At 40.9% G+C, this 15,328-nt stretch overlaps 1 protein-coding gene across 1 annotated transcript in view; it reads left to right on the top strand.

Moving 5' to 3' along the window:
• The first annotated feature begins 294 nt into the window (after positions 1–294).
• Positions 295–15,328, top strand: part of LOC142391181 (NLR family CARD domain-containing protein 3-like) — a 43,686-nt gene continuing 28,652 nt past the window's right edge. The window contains exons 1-5 of the mRNA XM_075476958.1: positions 295–362; positions 883–1,014; positions 8,786–8,864; positions 9,027–9,234; positions 9,382–11,170. Of these exons, the coding sequence (XP_075333073.1) occupies positions 295–362; positions 883–1,014; positions 8,786–8,864; positions 9,027–9,234; positions 9,382–11,170 (2,276 nt within the window). The remainder of the gene's footprint in view (positions 363–882; positions 1,015–8,785; positions 8,865–9,026; positions 9,235–9,381; positions 11,171–15,328) is intronic.

Below are 15,328 nucleotides of genomic sequence, written 5' to 3'. Positions count from 1 at the left end.
TCTATACAGCAGGAAGCTGTGCAGGAAGCAGCTGAGGGTCGCTGGTGATTGGTCTGAATCTGAGGGTTAAAAGCTTCAGAGTGTGTGTGTTAATCAGCATTGAGCTCAGTAAGATCACAGAGCTGCCACCAGGGGGAGCTGTAACATTGTTCCACAGCAGCCACACTGACTCTCTGACAGGCCGTCTCACTGCAGACTCAAACACTATCACTGATACTTTAGTTTGAAGAAAACAAGTGTTTTTCTGTCAGGATCCTCAGACCTGGACCTGGACCTGGACCCAGCTGTGTGTCCATGAAGAGTGACCAGTCGATGTATCTTCCTATTACCTTCAAATCAGACCAACATCCGTCCCCTCAGAGGTGAGCTGAGTGTAAATGTTGTAACAGAGTAAAATGCAGCAGAGTCAGTTTGAACAGTTTTTACTCCAACATGTGTTTAATGTGAGCTCAGCTCTGCTTCATCCATTTCTATGTTCATATGTGAAGCGGTGTGTGTTGGATGTTCTATTTCATTCTTCCTGACAGCCAGAGGGCGGTGCTTTCAGCACTGGATATCTCCATCTCATATATGTGCAGGTCGAGTTATTATACCAACAAAGTCACTTGTGACCATGTGATGACGTAGGGTGCACGCCCCAGTATAAGACCCCCACGTTATCACGCAATCTGTTCGTTCTATCTTCTCTAAAACTCAACTGGATAGCAGGTCAAATTTGGCTCGCCGCTGGTAGTCTCGTAACCTGAGGGTTGGTGCTTCGGCTATTCGTCCACCAGAGACTGCGGCAAGCCGCTTATTCTTTTAAGTGTGTCTCTGTTCACTGCAGACTCAAACACTATCACTGATACTTTAGTTTGAATGAAACAAGTGTTTCTCTGTCAGGATCCATCAGAGACGCAGACCTGGACCTGGAGCTGGACCTGGACCAGAACCCAGCTGTGTGTCCTTTAAGAGTGACCGGTCGATGGGTCGTCCTGTTAACTTCAAATCAGACCAACATCCATCCCCTCAGAGGTGAGCTGAGTGTAAATGCTGTAACAGAGTAAAATGCAGCAGAGTCAGTTTGAACAGTTTTTACTCCAACATGTGTTTAATGTGAGCTCAGCTCTGCTTCACATCCATTTCTATGTTCATATGTGAAGCGGTGTGTGTTGGATGTTTTCCACCAACACAGCAGTCAGAGAGGAAAGAATGATGTTGGAGGTGTTTCTGAGTGTCTGCAGAACAGCAGCTGGTCCAGCAGGGGGCGCCTTTGTGCTTTGGCTCTAACACAGTGGAGGCAGGAGCTTCCACTCAGGGGGCCGGTGCTGCTGGATGGAGGAGGACAGACAGATTTATTTAGAATTAAAAAGCTGAACGTCTGAACCACATGGAGCTGATGGAGGTGTGATGTGTTCCAGGTTCAGCAGAGGAACAGTCAGCAGGGTGCTGGTTAGCTGCTTAAAGCTTTGACAAGTTCAGATTAGTGAGCAACAGAACTAAAGTTTGTCCTGAGAGGCTGAAATGAAACTGGGTAAACAGACAGGAACTCTGCTTCTTCCAGTTAACTGAACACAGCTTTGGAAGCTGCAATGAAAGTTTGCCTCCCGTCTTTGGGAAACCATCATCAGATGATGTTGAACAGTCATGGTCTGAGTACTTCACACTGGGAGCTGCCCAGTACAACCAGTCTGATCCCAGCACACACTGGCTCTGACTAGGGGTGGGCGATATTGGCAAAAAAAAATATCTCGATATTTTTTAGGATTTTCACGATAACAATATTTTGACGATATATTTAAACAAATAATTAAAAATTAAAACTTGCATTAAGATCACAATAAAATTACTAAAAGAATAATTGCAGTGACACAAGTATTTAAGGAAAGGACATTTATTCTCTTAAAGTGATAGTTCGGAGTAGATTCACCCTGGGGTCATTTGAACCGTGACATCCAGCCAAGTAGCCCACCCGAAGTTTTTTCGATATTGGCTGAACATCAGCTGAGTTACTGAGTTATCCCGAATAGCTTCGTACAAGCGCTAACGGACCTTGGCAGTATCTCCAAAATTACCACACTAAAATCACATGCCATGAGACCAAACTTCTACAGTAGTACAAATATGGTCTGTACTCACAAAACGATGCATTTGGAAGTTTGTACATAGTCCAGGAGTTTATTATTATCAACACAAGCCTGATAGCTTCTCTGCTGCTAAAGCTGCGTCGACGTCACTTCTTGATCTGGGAGCTTCAAAGTAAGATGAGGGTTGATCTACTACTGTAGACAACAAAGTATATGCTATATTCTACATTCATTTTTATGAATTTTTATGTTGTAGAGTTGTGAATTTATTTTATCAATGGAGAAATTGAGCAGCCTTGCTTTGTTGTCTACAGTAGTAGATCAACCCTCATCTTACTTTGAAGCTCCCAGATCAAGGAAGTGACGTCGACGCAGCTTTAGCAGCAGACAAGCTATCAGGCTTGTGTTGATAATAATAAACTCCTGGACTATGTACAAACTTCCAAATGCATCGTTTTGTGAGTACATACCATATTTGTACTGCTGTAGAAGTTTGGTGTCATGGCATGGGATTTTAGTGTGGTAATTTAAGTTACTGCCAGGTTCCATTAGCGCTTGTACTAAGCTATTCGGGATAACTCAGTAACTCAGCTGATGTTCAGCCAAGATCGGAAAAACTTGGCTGGATGTCACGGTTCAAATGACCCTAGGGTGAATCTACTCCGAACTATCACTTTAAACAACTTCAACAAAAATAAATAAAATTATTGTAAACATGAATCCACACATCTAAAAGAAACATATTAAGTGATGCCGGCTGGGCACAGTGTAGCGTGGCTCTAGGACGTCCACTAGCTCTTTGAAGCTATCGGACTCCACCAACTGTATCGGAAGCATCTCTCGTGCAATGAATTTGGTCACCGCATCGATTATGTCCTGCCATAGCTTACTCTTCCTCTCATACGGTACCCTTTTGCCGAATGATTCTGCCAGCGTTTGTTGGGAACCTTGTGGTTTAGGCCTACTGGTAATTGTTTTTTGTTGAGAGTCTCTGAGTTTTTCAAATTCTTCATATTCCTTACTGTGGTTGTAGCGCAGGTGGTGGAAGAGATTCGTTGTTGAGCTTTGTTTGACTGTAACGGATTTTCGGCATATTTTGCAGATTACATTGTCCTGAACAACGTCTTTTTTTTTTTTTTTAGAACCCAAACCATCTCCAGACTAGAGAGGTAGACCCCCGTCTTAGCACTAAATCATCTGACCCTGAAGTGGGGGACGACCCAGCAGCTTCAGGGTCGGATGCTGTTGCTTCCTCTGCTTGCATTTTCTCCTACTGCGTGCGTTGCAGGCCGGCGTGGCGGGTGTGGCCCAAGACTATTCGCGCGAAAACAGTCTCTCTCTCTCTCTTTCGGATTTTATATTGGCGGTTGGCAAACAACTTTTAGTAGCATTACCGCCACCTACTGATATGGAGTGTGGATCACATGACATTTATCTATATCCCTATATTAATATATACCCGTTCAATATATATTTATATATATATATATATATATATATATATATATATATATACATATATATTCACACACCTATATATATACCTATTCGTCAACACTCATCTATACACCCATATATCTATTTATGCCTACACTTTTACATACTCCCTACTCATATACCCTCATTTATATACTTTATCTATACTATATTCTATTATATAACCTACACCGTTTTAAATAATAAAAAATTTCCTGATAACATCTGTTTCCTGATTCTTTTTGCAATAAATCTACTATATCTAATTTCATTTTCATCCTACTAAGCTTTCTAATTAAATTATTTCTCTGAACCTGATAATTCCTACAATATATCATAACATGTTCTATTGTCTCATCTTCCCCACACTCACATTTCCCTGATTGATGTTTTCCTATCATATATAAGTTTTTATTTAATCCATTATGTCCAATTCTAAGTCTTGTTATAATGATCTCCTCTCTCCTACTTCTTTCTGTTCTTCTCATTTTCCCTATTTTCCTTTGTATTTTAAACAACCAACGTCCTTTTCTTTCTTCCTCCCATAACTTTTGCCATCTCTCTTCCATTTTTTGTTTTATAATACCCTTTACCTCTTTTACACTCATTCTTACATTAATATCAATCATTACTCTTTTTACACTCTGTTTTGCCATTCTATCTGCCATTTCATTTCCCTCAACTCCATAATGCGCTGGTACCCATATAAAATGAACTATAAGCCCCATCATATTAATTCTATATAGTGTTTGTTCTATTTCTATTAATACATCTGGTCTACTTTCTGACTTACTATTTTGAATACTAACTAATGAAGAACTTGAATCTGAACATATAATTGACTTTAATGGTTTAACCTCTTCTATCCATTGAACTGCTAAAAGTACCGCAATCATTTCTCCAGTATATACTGACACTCCATCACTTACCCTTTTCCCCACTTTAATTTTAAATTGCGGTACAATCATACCTATCCCTATCCTATCATCTAAAGTTTTGGATGCATCAGTATATATATTTACATAATTATAATATTGATTTATATGTTCCTGTACAACATATTTATTCAAACTAAAATTATTTCTATTCTTCTTTTCTAATAATGATAAATCTACTTTTGCTTCAGGTATTATCCATGGTGGAACTGTATGTAATGGAATCGTTTGACTTATATCTATTTTATCTAAATATTTTTCCCTACTTTTAGCATTTACTATTGTTCCATAACTTTTAATTTTTCCTTTTTCCCACCCTGTTTCTAACACTTTTACTGTTGGATTATCTTTTTTCTGACCTTGTAATTTTGACCAGTAGTTTAAGGATAATTGTTCCCTTCTCATTTTTAGAGGCATTTCACCCATTTCCACCTGTATTGCTGCTATAGGAGATGTTTTAAAGGCCCCTGTACATATTCTTAAAGCCTGATATTGTATAGTATTTAACTTTTTTAGATTTGTATCTGCAGCTGAATTATACACTATACTCCCATAATCCAATACTGACCTAATTAAACCTGTATAAATAGCTTTCAATGACCTTCTATCAGCCCCCCACTCAGTACCAACTAAACATCTCATTATATTCAAAACCTTCCTACATTTATCTATTATTTTCTTAATGTGTACACCCCAAGTCATTCTTTCATCCAACCATAACCCAAGAAATTTAAATTGCTTAACTCTTTCCAATTCCTGCCCATATATTTTCAACTTAATTTCTCCATCCACTCTTTTCCTTGTAAAAAACATTATTTTAGTTTTTTCCACAGAAAACCTAAATCCCCATTTATATGACCACTTTTCCACCATTGAAATTGCTTCCTGTAGCTTCTTTACAATAAATTTTAAATTCCTTCCTCTTTTCCACATTGCTCCATCATCAGCAAACAGTGAACAACCCATTCCTCCTTCTGATTCCTTAAACATATCATTTACTATCACAGAAAATAATACTGGACTTACTATGCTTCCTTGTGGTGTCCCATTTTCTATATTAAAATTTTCAGAATATTCCTTCCCTATTCTCACTTGTATTTTTCTTTCTTCTAAAAATGTTTTAATCCATTTAAACATGTTACCACTTATACCCATTCTTCTAATTTTAACTAATAACCCTTCCCTCCACATCATATCATACGCTCTTTCAATATCAAAAAATACTGCTACTACACTCTCTTTATTTACTTGAGCCTTCCTAATTTCATGCTCTAAACCTATTATTGGATCCATTGTACTCCTCCCTTTTCTAAATCCACTTTGAACCTCTGTTATAAGTCCTTTACTTTCTATATAATATATCAATCTTTCATTTATCATTCTCTCCATTATTTTACATATATTGGATGTTAACGCTATTGGTCTATAATTTTCTGGTTTTGATTCATCTTTCCCTGGCTTTCTAATTGGTATAACCACAGCTTCTTTCCAACTTTTTGGTATTTCTCCCTCCTCCCAAATTCGATTATACAATTCCAATAATATGTTTTTAGAAAATTCACTTAAATTACTTACCATTAAATAACAAATCTGATCTTTCCCTGGTGCTGTTAATTTACATTTTTTAAGTGCCCTATTTAATTCCATTATTGTAAATGCCATATTCAATACATCATCCGATTCTACCATTTTTTCCAATAGCTCCTTATTTTCCAGAATTGTTTTTTCTCTCCCTTTTTTCCCGTCTACACTGATATTTTCAGAACTATGAATTTTAACAAACACTTTTGCTAACATCTCTGCCTTATCTTTATCTGTCACTGCTGCTATTTCTCCATTATTTAATACTGGATATCCAGTCACTCTTTTAATTCCTTTCATTCTTTTAATCATTGTCCATACCTTAGATATTTCTGTCTCCCTCCCTATTGAGTTACAAAAACTCTTCCAATAATCTCTTTTTACATTTTTAACAATTCTTCTTACCATCGCCTGTAATTTTTTGTATTCATTCAAATTCTGAGGGTTATGATTTTTCTTTAATACTTTAAAGGCTTTATTTCGTTTCTTAATAGCTGCAGTACATTCCATTGTCCACCATGGTACCAACTTCCTTTCCTTTTTCCCTCCTTTTATCCTTATAGTTTGATGAGCCGCTTCTACTATAGCATTACATATATTAAAATTCAAATCCTCAATACTACTATTTACATCCACTTTTCGTATTTTTAATTCACTATTATTCCTAAAAATTTTCCAATTTGCAGATCTAAAACACCATTTTTTCATCTCATTTATACAATATTTCTCTATATGCATTTTAACTTCTATCATAATAGGGTAATGATCACTTCCTATAGTTGTTTCATTAAGTACTTTCCATAAACTTTTACCTGCTAAAGAATTTGACACTATTGTCAAATCAATGGCTGACTCTGTATTATTTCTAAAATTAATTCTTGTTCCACTCCCATCATTTAATACTACCAAATTTTTAACATCCATTATTTCTTCAATTACTTCCCCATTATGATCATTATAACTACCCCATAATGAGTTATGCCCATTAAAGTCCCCACACCAAATCACTTTACCCTCTAAATACTTCCCAAATTCCTCCATTACCTCTAAAGATAGTTTTTTACATGGATTATAAAAATTTATTATTTTAATGTTCCCATTTATTGTCCAAATTTCAATAATAATATATTCTAATTCTTTTCCTTTAGCTACTACTCTAAATTGAACTCCATTTTTTATAAATATTATACATCCTCCTCCAGACCCTCCCTCTCTATCTCTTCTCACACTTTCATATCCTTTAATAACAAAATCTAAACTTGGTTTAAGCCAAGTTTCCTGAATACATATAATATCCAACTCTTTTTTAAATTCTTTAATAAATCCCTTAAACTCCTGTCCATTAGCAATTAAACTCCTGGCATTCCACTGCAGGATGAACATTATATTCTATCTTCCTGTCCTCCTGTCTTCCCTTCTCCCCCCAACTTTTTATTTATGTGCTCCCAAGATATGTCCTTTATCCCAAAGAATTTCTCTGCTCCTTTCACTATTATTTTGATTTTTTCTGTTTTATATTTTACTTGCTCTGTACAGTTAATTACATATGCAATGAACAACATAATCTTCTCAGCTGTCAATCCTGTATCTGTTCTTATCTGTCTTTGTTCTGCTGTTGTATTCATCTCAGCTGTCATCACTGTATCTGTTCTCATCTGTCTTTGTTCTGATGTTGTATTTATAATTGTTTCCCCTGACACCTGTCTTGGCTTCTTCATTCTCTTTGCAGCTTCTGCATAGCTTATATTTTGAGTGACTTTAACTTGTTCTATTTCCACTGCTTTTCTTCTAACTTCGCATCCTCCATAAGTCACCCTGTGTTGCCCTCCACAGTTACAGCAAATATCCTTTTCACTTTTACACTCCTCATATCCATGCTCCCCTCCACACTTTGGACATCTTTGTTTCCCCTTGCATGCTGCTGCTACATGTCCATATCTCTGACATTTATAACATCTTAGCGGAGGAGAATTGTATGTCCTAACAGGAAAGACCATACATCCAACTCTTATCTTTTCTGGAAGAACTTCTCCTTGAAATTCTAACATCACTGACAGGCTTTCCACTCTCTTTCCTTCCACTGTTCTCATCAATCTTTTAATGTTGCTTATCTCATTTCCACTAATACTACGTTTTAACTTTTCAAGATCTTCATCCACCGGTATTCCATAAATTACTCCTCTAGCTATTTTAGCTTCTCCCAATATCTTTATCTCATTCACCATTTTTTTGCAAATGTTCTGAGCGAAAACAGTCACAGTAGGGCTACTTTTTTAAGGCTTGCGGCGTGGCGCGGCGCCGTGGTAAGGGCAGAGGCCCACTGGCGCCGCACTTTATTGATTTATAGCGATTGAAAAAAAAATATATATATATCTATATATTACTCATCGTCAAAACAGCATTCACAATAATTTCGCAAACGATACATATCGCCCACCCCTAGCTCTGACTGCCTTGCTCCAGGGCACTTCAGCAGGGAGGGAAAGCTTTCTGAAGGGGTTGGTGAGAGCTGCTGGGACCCAACCAAAGTGAGCTGAAAGCTCCAAGCAGCTGCAGACTGAGCTGTTGGTTCTCAGTGGGATCAGCAGGACCAGTAAAGCTTTCCCACTACAGGGAGTCCTCTGACCCACTGCTCACATCCACACATCCCTTCATGCACCTTCACCTTGTGTTGCTCCCTGTGTGGACAGACACAATGTGAGCTCATTCTTCATGATTCCTCCACAGAGTGGACCAGCAGAGCTCAGAGGGTCCCAGTGGTCCGTCTGCCCAGCAGCATCAAACACAGCTGGACTCCATATTTATGGTCTGTACATGTACAACAACTACTTTCCCATCTGTTCTGCTCACAGCCATCTCCATGCTGCACTCTGTAGACCAGTGGGTTGTCAGTGTGTCCAACATGGATCTGATGTTTGGCTCCATGGTTTCAGTCTGATCGGCTCATTCATATAGTTTTCTGTTCCAGCTGCTGGAGGACAACATGCTCACTTTTGTGAAGGAGGAGCTGAAGAAGATGCAGAAGGCTCTGAGTCCAGATTACCCAGAATGCTTAGAGAGTCAGAGGGAGGGTGAGGATGAAGAGCAGAGGAGCAGCAGAGAGGCATTAGTGAAGATCACAGTTCACTTCCTGAGGAGAATGAAGCAGGAGGAGCTGGCTGACCGTCTGCAGAGCAGTAAGAGGATTTCTCTAAAGGTTTAACCTGCTGGATAAATGACACATTTACTGATGCCTCAGCACACAGAACAGCAGATGTTCTGATACTCATTCTTTACAGGGTTGAAATGTCTGTTTACTGATTTTATTTCATGTCTTCATTCAGAACTTGTTGCTGTAGTTTGTGGACGTAAAGTTAAATGTGCTCTGAAGAAGAAGTTCCAGTGTGTGTTTGAGGGGATTGCTAAAGCAGGAAAGCCAACCCTTCTGAATCAGATCTACACAGAGCTCTACATCACAGAGGGAGGGAGCGGAGAGGTCAATGATGAACATGAGGTCAGACAGATTGAAGCAGCATCCAGGAAAGCAGGCGGAGCAGAAACATCCATCAGACAAGAAGACATCTTTAAAGGCCCACCTGGAAGAAAAGAACCAATCAGAACAGTGATGACAAAGGGAGTGGCTGGCATTGGGAAAACAGTCTTAACACAGAAGTTCACTCTGGACTGGGCTGAAGGCAAAGCCAACCAGGACATCCAGTTCATGTTTCCATTCACTTTCAGAGAGCTGAATGTGCTGAAAGAGAGAAAGTTCAGCTTGGTGGAACTTGTTCATCACTTCTTTACTGAGACCAAAGCAGCAGGAATCTGCAGCTTTGAACAGTTCCAGGTTGTGTTCATCTTTGATGGTCTGGATGAGTGTCGACTTCCTCTGGACTTCCACAGCAAGGAGCCCCTGACTGATGCTACAGAGCCCACCTCAGTGGATGTGCTGCTGACAAACCTCATCAGGGGGAAGCTGCTTCCCTCTGCTCGCCTCTGGATAACCACACGACCCGCAGCAGCCAATCAGATCCCTGCTGGCTGTGTTGACATGGTGACAGAGGTCAGAGGGTTCACTGACCCACAGAAGGAGGAGTACTTCAGGAAGAGATTCAGAGATAAGAAGCAGGCCAGCAGGATCATCTCCCACATCCAGACATCCCGAAGCCTACACATCATGTGCCACATCCCGGTTTTCTGCTGGATCACTGCTACAGTTCTGGAGGATGTGTTGGGAACCAGAGAGGGAGCAGAGCTGCCCAGCACCCTGACTGACATGTACATCCACTTCCTGGTGGTTCAGGCCAAAGTGAAGAAGCTCAAGTATGATGGAGGAGCTGAGACAGATCCACACTGGAGTCCAGAGAGCAGGAAGATGATTGAGTCTCTGGGAAAACTGGCTTTTGAGCAGCTGCAGAAAGGAAACCTGATCTTCTATGAATCAGACCTGACAGAGTGTGGCATCGATATCTCAGCAGCCTCGGTGTACTCAGGAGTGTTCACACAGATCTTTAGAGAGGAGAGAGGGCTGTACCAGGAGAAGGTGTTCTGCTTCATCCATCTGAGTGTTCAGGAGTTTCTGGCTGCTCTTCATGTGCATCTGACCTTCATCAACTCTGGACTCAACCTGATGGAGGAACAATCAAAGTCTAAAAAGTCTGAAACACTGACAGAGACTCTCTTCTACCAGAGTGCTGTGAACAAGGCCTTAGAGAGTCCAAATGGACAGCTGGACCTGTTCCTCCGCTTCCTCCTGGGTCTTTCCCTGCAGACCAATCAGAGGCTCCTACGAGGCCTGCTGACACAGACAGGAAGTAGCTCACAGACCAATCAGGAAACAGTCGATTACATCAAGTATAAGATCAGTGAGAATATGTCTGCAGAGAGAAGCATCAATCTGTTCCACTGTCTGAATGAACTGAATGATCGTTCTCTGGTGGAGGAGATCCAACAGGCCCTGAGTTCAGGAAGTCTCTCCAGAGATAAACTGTCTCCTGCTCAGTGGTCAGCTCTGGTCTTCATCTTACTGTCATCAGGAAAACATCTGGATGTGTTTGACCTGAGGAAATACTCTGCTTCAGAGGAGGCTCTTCTGAGGCTGCTGCCAGTGGTCAAAGCCTCCAACAAAGCTGTGTGAGTACAAACACAGATATATTTCCTTATAAATACATTGTTTACTTATTAACTGGAGAAAAACAGCAGAATCAGCGTTAAACTCAGTTTAACCAGCTGAGCTGGGCCAGATAACACTTTGGTGCTGGAGAAACAGCTGACTGTTAGTGTGAGAAGATGCTTTGCTCACATGGTGTTCTTTGCTGTGTTGATCTGATCACAGGATGAGCCAATAAGAGCAGCAGATACATCTTTTAGTTTCTCCATCTACTGAGCTAAGACGGCACATGTAGACATCTTCCATCACACTTTAATGTCTTTAACAAATAAACAGAAACAAACAGGGAAACAGAATTCTTCCACTTATCAAATATGAATGTAGTTTGATTGATTTAATGGATCAAGTTATTTCCTTCCATCTCATTCCCTCCTCAGCCTGAGTGGCTGTAACCTCTCAGAGAGAAGCTGTGCAGCTCTGTCCTCAGCTCTCAGCTCCCAGTCCTCCAGCCTGACAGAACTGGGCCTGAGTAACAACAACCTGCAGGATTCAGGAGTGAAGCAGCTTTCTGATGGACTGAAGAGTCCAAACTGCAGACTGGAAACTCTCAGGTAAGGATTCATGAACTTTCCAGGTGAGAGCTGATATAATTCTGGGTTATTGGATTAAAAAGCAGCTTCCAGGTACTTTGATCAATGAAACAGGTTGTGTTGGAGCCATTTTGCCTATTTTGTGTTTGATAAACTTTTTGACTTATTATTTGTATATTTTGGTTATGGAATGATGGTATTTATGTTTATAAAGTTTGATCTGGTAATTATGGATTATTTATTTTGTTGTTGGACTGTCTTGCTTGGTCTGCTCTGTTTGGCCTACTGTGTGACGTGTCTAATTGGATTTGGAATGACGTTTCATAAAAAACGCCTCGCTCAGGTGGCCAGCTGGGAGCGGAAGAGGCAAACAGTCTTTTAACCGTGTTTGTGGAAACCTCCGAAATAGAGCCCTTTTTGTTTGTATACTTTGAGTTAATGAAACCTTTTGTTGGGTTTGAATGTGAACAAATAAATAGACTTTATTTTTCTACAACGCGCGTTGGACGAAGTTTTATCCGCTCAGAAGAGGCAGCTGCAAAGCTGCCCCTAGATAAGTTAAAAGACTGCTTCAAACTTCGGATGTGGATGGACAAAGATTCACTTCTTATTTGGATTACTGGAAGACTTTCTGTGGATTATCCTACATCGTCTCAGGGTCGTGAGTAACCTGGAATAGGCCTATTATTTGATCGACAGACCAGGTGAGCTCAGTCACTTTTTTACGAGAGACTTTGTTTGGAGCTGTTTGGAAGGACAATAGGCGAGGCCTGCATTAGTGCCACGGATCGCACTTCTGTTCAAGATTTGAAACCTGGATTACTGAGACCGTGATTTGTTTTCTTTGCCTTGAACACTTTTTTTCGTTTGGTAAAATTATGGACAGTATAATGAACTGCTTTTTGTGACAGTCTGACGCTTTGTGGAAATATTAAAATCGAAATATCCCAGCTCGGGTTACTGTTTTGACGCATGCTGAGGAGCTTTGAATGCGCGTGTAATACTTGAACCTTTAAATTTCGACGTGCTTGGACTGTGTAAGAAGACGCACTTGATTTTATAGAGGCCTACGCTGTTGATATGTCTGAGATGGAGGCCCACACGGAGCCCACTAACTCCGACATGACCATTTCTGATGAAGGCCAGGTGCCGGTTACTGAATGGGAGACGCAACCGGAGCCAGAGCCTTCGTTTAAAGCGCTGAGTGCAACGCGGCAAACTTGGCCATTGCACTCGCAAAATGAATGACATGAAAAAAATGATGAATGAACATGCTGCTGTTGCTGTTGTGAAAACTGAGTTGCTTGGTTTTAAGATTATACTTAATGATTTTAATGTGTGTCATGAGTCTGTGCAAGCACTGTTGTCTGATGACATGAGAGAGAATGAGAACCTTGATTGGTACGAACCCAGGGTATCTAAATTCTATACATTCATTACTGACACAGACGCTTGGGTGGCACAATATGAAGTAGCCCCACAGTTAACACAACATGAAGTCGCCCCACAGTTAACACAACATGAAGTCGCCCCACAGTTGCCACAGCATGACGTAGATTTACGATTAACACAACACGACGTAGATCCACAATCACTAGTTGGCCCGAATGACAGTGCCTCAAGGGTATCAAGACGTAGTTCACGATCATCACGTACATCCAAGACCTCCAGGTCCTATTTGTCTGTCTAGCTGAATTACCAGCAGATAGAGCAGAATTGCTAGAAAGGGCAAAGACTCTAAAGGAGAAACACACCTTGCAAAAAGAGAAACAAGACTTGCAAGCTAAGATGGAAGCCCTGCAATTAAAAGAAGACCTGGCTGTTAAAGATGCAAAATTAAAGGTCCTAAATGCATTTGAACTTGGCGAGGAAATAGAACCTACATTTAAACAGGAAGATGGTATGAATGCTTACCTGGATGAATACCTGGAAACTCAACAACCCCAACCTACTGAAACCATGGCAACTGAAGACAGCAGAGTCGACTCAGTGCTTTTACCACCTCACTTTGCTGAATTAGGAGCTGTACCAAAAACACCTCTACAGACAACCATGCGAGCACTTCAGATTTCAGCAGCACCAACACCCAAACCACCACCAACAATAACAACTAAAACGACAACTACAACAATACCAATGACAACAGCAAACCCACTAAGCAAACATGTTACCTCCAGACCTATTATCAGTAAGAAAGTCAGCCAACGGATGGGAGGACAGATCACTCCTGCAGGGGGTGCATCCAGCCCCATGAACATATCAGCACAATCAGACATGACAAACCTGCTTGTGTCTGTAGTGTCGCAGACTTCTCTTCCTAAAAAAGAGGTTCCTGTCTTCAGTGGGGACCCGTTAGAATACCAGTTGTTCACGCAAGCTTTCAGACACAATATTGAAGACAAGACTGACAGTTTTGAAGACAGACTGTACTTCCTGGATCAGTTTACGGCAGGGCAGCCTAAGCAACTCGTGAGAAGCTGTCTACATATGAATGCTGCAGCTGGTTATAGGGAAGCAAAGCGCCTGCTCAAACATCACTTCGGTGACGAATTTAAAATTACAACGGCATACATGCAGAAAGCCTTGGATTGGGCCGCAACTCGTCCAGATGACGCAGAGGAGCTGAACAGCTATGCACTCTATCTGAGAAGCTGTAACAACACCGCACAAACATTCCAGTACAAGTCAGAGCTTGATTTACCATCCAACATGAAACTGTAACAAAACTTCCATACAAACTCCGAGAGAGATGGCGATCTGCTGTGTGCAACCACATGGAGCAGACTAAGCAGAGACCCAAGTTCCACGACCTAGTCAAATTCATTGAAAGGGAAGTCCGGATCATGCAAGACCCAGTGTTTGGCAATATTCAAGATGTGACTAAAAATCCAAAACCCAGACAGGTGGCAACAGACACACGCCATACGAAGTCTGGAAGCAAGAAAACTTTTGCTATCACAGTGTCCCCAGTCACAACTTCTACAGATGGCAACACACAGAATTCTGACACCAACACAAACAAGAAAGACGCATTTGCAAAACCTTGCATGTACTGCCAGGGAAACCACACCATGGAATCTTGCAGACGGATAGCTAAAATTCCCCACAACCAAAAGGTGGAGTTTCTGAAGAGAAATGGGCTTTGTTTTGGGTGCTTGATTAAAGGGCATCTCAGCAAGACATGCAAAAACCGCCTGACATGTGACTCATGCGCAAAGAAACACCCCACGATCTTGCATTTTACAAACAACCTACCTGATGGTGCTACGCAGAATGCAACAGTCACTTCTGTGACCAAGAAAGATGGCAGCAATGGTACAGGGTCAGTCCTAGTGAGCCTGACATCTACAGGCCAAACAGGGGCCGGCACTATAGACCACAAACTGCCGATCGTACCTGTGAAAGTAAAAACATCCAAGGGCAGTAACATCATACAAACCTACGCCTTCCTCGATTCCGGAAGTTCTGCAACATTCTGCACCGAGGCACTCATGGAACAGCTGTCGGTGAGAGGAAGAAAAACAGAAATTTTATTACGAACCATGAACCAGGAAAAGGCTGTGCAAACATACAGTGTGACAGGACTGGAAG

The sequence above is a fragment of the Odontesthes bonariensis genome, chromosome 11, assembly GCF_027942865.1.
Source record: "Odontesthes bonariensis isolate fOdoBon6 chromosome 11, fOdoBon6.hap1, whole genome shotgun sequence".
NCBI classification, from domain to species: Eukaryota; Metazoa; Chordata; class Actinopteri; order Atheriniformes; family Atherinopsidae; genus Odontesthes; species Odontesthes bonariensis.
This window is presented reverse-complemented; position numbering and strand designations above follow the sequence as displayed.